General features: G+C 44.3%; 1 protein-coding gene across 1 annotated transcript; it reads left to right on the top strand.

The window, feature by feature from the left end:
- The first annotated feature begins 3,511 nt into the window (after nt 1–3,511).
- LOC140015147 (uncharacterized) lies at nt 3,512–6,393 on the top strand. Its single transcript, XM_072067044.1, has 6 exons — nt 3,512–3,794; nt 3,893–4,175; nt 4,604–4,674; nt 5,036–5,100; nt 5,212–5,797; nt 6,104–6,393. The coding sequence occupies exons 1-6, from the start codon at nt 3,512–3,514 to the stop codon at nt 6,391–6,393; spliced, it is 1,578 nt and encodes a 525-aa protein (XP_071923145.1).
- The last annotated feature ends 1,692 nt before the right edge of the window (nt 6,394–8,085 follow it).

Here is an 8,085-nt window from a genome sequence, read left to right as displayed (position 1 = left end):
AATCGATTTTCAAAGTTCCTAAACAATATTTTATCGCAGATTTGGACTCCAAACCAGGAGTACTACCTAGACGTGATCACTAGAAGCACTACATTTTGGTGAGTGCTTCCAAATACCTGATTGAACTTGACATTTGTGTTTAATACTTGACCAATGTGATTACATGATATATGAGTGGATTGATAGGGCAAGAGTGTACTTTATCGCACTTGCCCTAATGTAATTTATTCTTGTTCATCGATTTCAATTGACTTGATATACAAACATATGAATTGTATCTTGCCTGAAATTCCAGAAACCCTTTGGCTAGTTGGTCGAGTCGAGCTGGCAAGGGCTTGATCGATTAGATAACGAACCCTGGGTAGTTAGTGATGTCGAGTGGAGTGTTATGTCCTCGACTAATCGGTATACTCGAGTACTACCACCAGTGTTTATTGTGGAGTTTGGGCCCGGTAAGGGGTTTGGTCGGCGAACGGAGATTGGAGTTAAGTGGTGTTCTATTGGACTAATTACCTTACTTGAAAGTTGACGAAATGTCAACTACCAATCGATCAAGCTATGGTGGAGCCGATATATGAGCAACTGTATCCTTATATGTGAAATGCGGAATATTTATTGTTTGGCTATATGAAGTATTATTACTCATTTCTTGACTTGTTTGCTCGCTATTTCACTATTGTGCTACTTCTACGTTATTTGATGGTCAATTTGATATTTGGAACATCACTGAGTTTTAGCTCACTCCATTAGTTTTGTTTTCCTTACAGGGGATACGAGCGAGGCGTGAGACATGTACAGACTAGCGTAGTCCAGATGTTTTGAATTTTGAATTGTACTCGCGCTATCACTCGACTAGGGTGATTTGTACTTGAATTGTTATTTTAGTGCGAAGGAACTTTGTATTTTGAGTTGAGCATCAATTTATTTTATAATTTTGAATTGTGATATTATTTATTGTTCTATGGATGTAAGTTAATTCCTCGAGGTAGGAGTGAGTGAGTCCTGACGAGAGTTGGGCAGGCGACTCGCTAAACCCTAGGGTATGCCCTAGGGGGAGGTGGGGTCGTCACAGGTGGTATCAGAGCCTAGGTTTGAATTGATCTGGGTAGATTGAGTGATTTATACCTGCCATTCCTTGGTTATAGTTTGGTTATGATAGGTTAGGGTTTCACACTTGAGAATAGGCCTTTAGCCTCGATTTATATGTCTAACTTGCCTCTTCTTGCAATGTTACTTGTAATGTAGGTGATGGAGGGTAAAGATGCTGCTGGGGCTGCCGGGCCATCTCAGCCTGTACCTACCGACGAGGTACACCTTGAGGGGCCTGTATGTCGTGTACTGGCCTACCAGGAGAGTTCTGGTAGGCTCGTATGTCGGTGGTCTTCGGCGCGCAAGATTCGCCTCTGCGATTGCTGGAAGACCTACTCCTACCCTGATAGGGTAGTACTGGCCGTGGACGATGAGCGGAGACAATTGGGTAGCGCCAATCGTAGGTGCCAGACGGAGATAGAGCGTCTCCAGGCAGCTCTTCGAGTACACAGTGCCAGGATCCGAGAGCTTGAGACTTCGGTTCTGGAGGAGCAGGAGCGGACTAATGCCATCAGGGAGCAGGCTCAGGCGGCTACTGGTCACCTTGTTCGGATAGTTGGAGATGTGAGAGACCGGACCGACCGTATTCTGACCAAGTGCGGGGCTCTGGTAGATGATGTGGCACAGGACTTGGCCGAAGAGGGCCAAGGTCCTGCGGCCCCTAACGAGCCTGAAGAGGACACCGAGGAGGATCCAGAGGTGGAGCTGGCTACAACTGCCGAGTCGGTTAGATCGGCATCTAACTAGACCTCTACTTAGGGTTTGAGGGATTTTTGTGAGGTGGTTAGGGATATAGTGGGATGACACGTCACTTTTGGTTTTGAAATTTGACGTGTTAAGCTTGATGTATATAGTGCTTATTTTGTTCTATGTCCCTTGGCTAGTGTGCGCCTTTGACTTGATTAGGTTGGCATGTATAGTACTTTTTAACTTGTTGTGTGACTTATTTTGCTGTGTATATAAAGGCAATGTTTATTTTGAATGTGTCTTACTGCCCCTGTTTTATGATTTGAAAATATTTTATTGAGCCATACCTTATTTTGTTTATATTTATATAGTTGGTTAGTCAAGAATCATGGAAGGTAGAAGAAGTCAGGATCAGGGAGCTACTCGAGGGCATGGCTCTAATTGTGGGCGTGGGGGTAGACAGGCACAGGAACCAGTGCAAGAACCGATGAGGGAAAGAGGTGAAACAGCTGAGCCGCAACCTGGACCCCGAGCGGAAGGGGGGGATCAGGTAGCCACGGCAATTCAACAAATGACAAATATCCTTGCCCATCTGGTAGAGCAATAGGGTCAAACCCCTGTGAATCAACCTAGGGATCATGATATAGGGCAAGATAGAGCCCTAGAGAGATTTCAAAAATTTTATCATCCTAAGTTCTTGGGAGGACCGAACCCTGAGGTAGCGGAGAGGTGGTTAGAAACAATGATCAATATCTTCGCTGCTTTAAACTATGCGGAGGAGAGACAGGTGCAGTTTGCTACCTTCCAGTTTGAGGGTCTAGCCAGAATTTGGTGGAATGTAGTTAAAGCTAAGTGAGAGAGAGAGGGAACCGCATGGACCTGGTTGAATTTCGTGCGAGAGTTTAACGAAAAATACCTCCCACCTATCGTCCAGGAGAAGAGAGAGGATGATTTTATTAAGCTCCGTCAGGGAATTTTAAGTGTATCTGAGTACGAGACCCAGTTTACGAAGTTGTCCAAATTTGCTCCTGAATTGATAGTTACGGAGCAAAGGAGGATACGGAGATTTGTGCAGGGCCTTAATGTAGAATTACAGGCGGCTTTGACGACGGCCCAAATCAACACTTTTATGGAGGTTTTGGAAAAGGCTCAGAGAATAGAAATCGCCAGGGCACAAGTAAGGAATTTCCATGCCAAACGGAGAGGTGCGCCTGGTGGAAGTCAAGGGCCGGCACAGAGTGATTGAAACATGCCTCCCTCTAAAATCGGTCGTGGAACTGGAGGTGAAAGGTTTACAGGTACACCCAGGGGAGGTACTCCGAGGGGAGCCCAAAGTGGAAGGGGACCCCAAAGTGGTAGGGGACAAGGGAGAGGCCTTCCACAAGGAGGCCAGACATCGGTCCCTCGAGTATCATGTGGGTATTGTGGGAAGTCAAACCATACCGAGGACAATTGCTGGAGAAAAGTTCGAAAATGTTTAAGGTGTGGAAGTACGGAGCATCAAATTGCTAGCTGCCCACTTATCAGTGATGCACAGTCGGCTGGCCAAGCGAACCCAAAACCGACCAATGTAGGAGGGGTCAGGTCGAGGGTGCCAGCCAAAGTGTACTCTTTGGACCAGTGATCGGTACCTGAGCCGACGGAGGTAGTGGAAGGTACGATTCCTGTTTTCCATCGTTTAGCCAAAATTTTGATAGACCCTGGTGCCATCCATTCTTTTGTTAGCCCCACCTTTATGCTTGGAATTGATGTGAAAGCTGAAAGATTACCATATGACTTAGAAGTAAGAACACCTACGGGTAATCAAATTTTGGTTGCGAATGAGGTGTATAGAAACTGCGAGATTTGGGTTGGTGAGCGGAAATTAGTGGTTGACCTCATAAGTCTAACTATTAAGGGGTACGATGTTATCCTAGGCATGGATTGGCTAGCTCATTATCTTGCTCGGGTAGATTGTAGGATGAAAGTTGTCGAGTTTTGCATACCGGGTGAGGCAACTTTAAAGCTAGACGTGAGAGGTATGTTAGCCTCGTCTGCGCTCATTTCGGGGATAAGAGCTAGGAAATTGCTTAGTCATGGGGCACGAGGTACCTAACTTTTCTGGTTAACACCCCAGGAGAAAAGATTAAGTTAGAAGAGATGCCGGTGATCAATGAATATCTCGACGTGTTCCCGGAGGAGTTGGCGTCATTGGCACTCGAAAGAGAGATTGAATTTAAGGTTGATTTAGCACCTGGAACTACACCCATTTCAAAAATCCCTTATCGAATGGCACCCACTGAACTTAAGGAGTTAAAAGTGCAACTGCAAGACCTGTTAGAACGGGGATTCATACATGAGAGCGAGTCACCATGGGGTGCTCCAGTGCTATTTGTCAAAAAGAAGGACGGGAGTTTAAGGTTATACATTGATTATCGAGGATTGAATGCAGTAACCGTTAAGAATAAATATCCTTTGCCCCACATCGATGAGTTGTTTGATCAATTACAAGGGGCTGCGGTGTTCTCTAAGTTGGATCTTCGACAAGGGTATTATCAATTGAGAATTAGAAAGGAGGATGTGCCAAAAACGGCCTTTAACACTCGATATGGGCATTTCGAGTTTGTAGTAATGCCTTTTGGCTTAACCAATGCCCCAGCGGCATTCATGGACCTAATGCATCGAGTGTTTAAACCCTACTTGGATAAGTTCGCGGTGGTGTTTATTGATGATATTCTAGTGTATTCGAAGACAAGGGAGGAGCATGAACAACACTTAAGAACAGTATTACAAACCCTAAGAGAGCAACAGTTGTTTGCTAAATTTAGTAAGTGTGAATTTTGGTTAGAGAAAGTGGCGTTCCTACGCCATATAATTCCAAAGGATGGACTTACTGTGGATCCGGCCAAAGTGGAAGCGGTAACTAAATGGAAACGGCCAGAGAATCCTACTGAAGTATGAAGCTTTTTGGGTCTAGCGGGGTATTACCGCCGATTTATAAAGAATTTCTCGAGAATTGCAGGACCCCTAACGAACTTAACAAAGAAACAAGGAAAGTATATTTGGGATGCTAAGTGCGAGAGTGGTTTCCAAGAACTTAAGAAGCAATTAACCATGGCTCCAGTGTTAGCTTTGCCCAATAGGAAGGATAGCTATGCGATTTATACCGATGCTTCGAGAGAGGGGTTAGGGTGTGTTTTGATGCAAAATAGGAATGTGATTGCCTACGCATCTCAGAAGTTAAAGCCTCATGAGTAAAACTATCCAACCCATGACTTAGAGCTTGCGACAGTTGTTTTTGCTTTGAAGAAATGGCGGCATTATTTGTACGGGGTGACATTTGAGGTATATACCGACCATAAGAGCCTTAAGTACTTATTCTCTCAGAAAGAGCTCAATCTAAGACAACGTCTGTGGGTAGAGTTCTTAGAAGACTATGATTGTACCATTAATTAGCATCCCAGAAAGGCCAACGTTGTAGCAGATGCTCTAAGTCGAAAGGCTCAACTAGGAAGTTCAATGGTGGGAGAGTGGAGCTTGCTGGAGGATGTATGCGAATGGAACCCTCGTCTGGAGCCACGAAAAGTTATTTTTGAAAATATTGAGGTGAAGTCGACATTGTTGAATCGGCTTAAAGAAGGCCAAATGAAAGAACCAATGGTACAGAAGTGGATGGAAAAGGTGAAGAAGGGAGAATTGCCTGATTTTAACCTAGGTCCTGATGGAATTTTAAGATTCCGAAATCGAGTCATTGTATCTAGGGATGAAGAATTAAAGAGGGAGATTTTAGAGGAATCTCACCGTTCTAGGTATACGGTGCATCTAGGTAGTGGTAAAATGTACCAGGATCTCAAGAGTTTGTATTGGTGGGATAATATGAAGGCGGAGATTGCCCAATTTGTACAAAAGTGCCTTACATGTCAACAAGTGAAAGCTGAACATCAAAAACCGTCGGGTCTATTACAGCCTCTAGAGATCCCTGAATGGAAGTGGGAACACATAACGATGGATTTCGTATCAGGGTTACCACGAACTCAAAAAGGTCATGATGCGATCTGGGTGATAGTAGACCGATTGACTAAGACCGCACATTTCTTGCCAGTTAATATGAAATATTCTTTGGAGAAACTTGCCAAACACTATATGGATGAAGTGGTGAGGCTACATGGGGTATCAGTGAGTATCATATCCGATAGAGACCCCAGGTTTGTGTCTCGATTCTGGCAAAAGTTACAAGAGACTCTAGGAACTAAGTTGAACTATAGTACAGCGTATCATCCTCAAACTGATGGACAATCTGAGAGGATCATTCAAACTCTTGAAGATATGCTGAGAGCCTGTATTGTAGATTTTGGAGGGAGTTGGAGCCAGTATTTAACCCTGGTTGAGTTCGCGTATAACAATAGTTACCACTCGTCTATTCAAATGGCCCCATATGAAGCATTGTATGGACGAAAGTGTCGATCACCAATCTATTGGGATGAGGTAGGAGAGAGAAAGATTATAGATCCGGCTACAATACCATGGGTTGAGGAAACCTACGAAAGAGTAAGGGTGATTCGTCAAAGGCTTCAAACGGCCCAAAGCCGACAAAGAGCTATGCCGATCATCGGAGGAAGGATTTGGAGTTTGAGATAGGAGATAAGGTATTTCTTAGGGTTACTCCATTGAAAGGGAAGATTAAAAGAGAAAAAAGGGAAAAAAGTTGCAACCGAGGTACATAGGACCCTTTAATATACTCCAGCGGATAGGAAAAGTGGCTTGTCGACTTGAGTTACCAACTAGTTTGTCTCGGATCCATGACGTTTTTCATGTTTGTTTGCTTAAGAAATATCATCCGGATCCGACTCACATTTTGGCCCCAGAAGATATATATATATATATATATATTTTTAAAAATGCTCTTTATTAATAAAAACGAAATTACAACCACAGCGGGCAGTACCCAAAATGGGCCATCCTATACTTTTCTCAGCCTAACACGTCTAATTGATGGCAATCCCAATCTGTTTAACCTAACCTCCCCCCGAGCCAACACGGGAAGACCCAGCTCACTATCATAAACTCTAACCAACTGTTGCGGATGAGAGACACCCACGTTGGACAAAATATCAGCAACCTTATTCGCCTCTCTGTAGCAGTGCACGAACCTAGCCTCCCCCACCAAGTGCCAAATTTGCTCCACCTCTCTCCTAATGTGCCAGGGGCAGTGATAGCGTCGTTGGAGGATTTCCGTTAGCAACAGCGAATCAGACTGAATCACCCTGGGGGCAACTCCCTTTCCAAGACACAGCTGAATCCCCAATAAGGCGGCTAGCGTTTCAGCGCGAAGACTAGAACCCTCACCCAGGTAAGCCGAAAAAGCCACTAATACATGGCCACTGGAATCCCTAAGCACTCCACCTCCACCGCTCACTCCAGGGTTGCCCTTAGCACAACCATCCGTATTAAGCGTCGTGCGTCCATATCCTCCTGCCTCCCAGCGGACTATTCTGCACTCATACAAATACGGCGCTTGAGACACTCCCGTATAGAATACCTGGAAATTACTCCCTTGAACGGCCACCTTGAAGTGGATCTCAAATGCCGCCTTCACATCCTGGAATACTGCACCACATATCTCCTTCGCCCGAACCCTTGCACCATCGAACACCACTCGACACCTAGCCTTCCAAATGTTCCAACAAATAAATATCGGGGTAACAGAACAGACGAACCTCTGCTCGCCCGACGGTGCCAATGGCATCCACCAGGCAAACAAATGTGACCTAATGCTAGAGCTATCACTAGCTATACCACATATACTCTGAAAGTAACTCCAGACCTCCAGTGCCACATATACGCTGGAACATGTATTCTCCAGAAGATATTGAATTGAACGAGTCTTTAGCCTATGAGGAACGACACATTCGAATACTGGATAGGAAGGTGAAAGAATTGAGAAACAAGCAAATTCCACTAGTGAAGGTTCTATGGAAACACCATGAAGTGGAGGAAGCAACCTGGGAGCTAGAGAAGGACATATGAGAGAAGTATCCAGACCTATTTACAACTAAAGGTATGAATTTCGAGATCAAAATTCTCTTAAGGAGGAGAGAGCGTGAGGACTTGAAAAATCCCTTATATTTTTCTTAAAAATTCCCTTTAATTTGGAATTTATTACTTTATAATAGCCTTACTACTCATTCACCCCACAATAAGTGCAAATAAACATAGAATCAAGGGTTTTTCATTTCGTTTTCTCGTTATCGTAAATTAGGATTTTTACGCCTTTTCGTAGTGTGATTATTTGGTACGGAGTGTGCATCAAATTTAGTGATTAAAAGTGAG

This window comes from Coffea arabica, chromosome 10e (genome assembly GCF_036785885.1).
Source record: "Coffea arabica cultivar ET-39 chromosome 10e, Coffea Arabica ET-39 HiFi, whole genome shotgun sequence".
NCBI lineage: Eukaryota > Viridiplantae > Streptophyta > Magnoliopsida > Gentianales > Rubiaceae > Coffea > Coffea arabica.
Note: the sequence above shows the minus strand (reverse complement) of the source record. Positions and strands in the feature narration are given on the sequence as shown.

Coding starts and splice junctions, on each gene's coding strand:
- LOC140015147 (XM_072067044.1), top strand. CDS start 3,512: ATGCTTGGAATTGATGTGAAAGCTGAAAGATTACCATATGACTTAGAA. Junction 4,675..5,035: donor ATCCGGCCAAAGTGGAAGCG/GTAACTAAATGG, acceptor CCCATGACTTAG/AGCTTGCGACAGTTGTTTTT. Junction 5,101..5,211: donor TGTACGGGGTGACATTTGAG/GTATATACCGAC, acceptor ACCATTAATTAG/CATCCCAGAAAGGCCAACGT.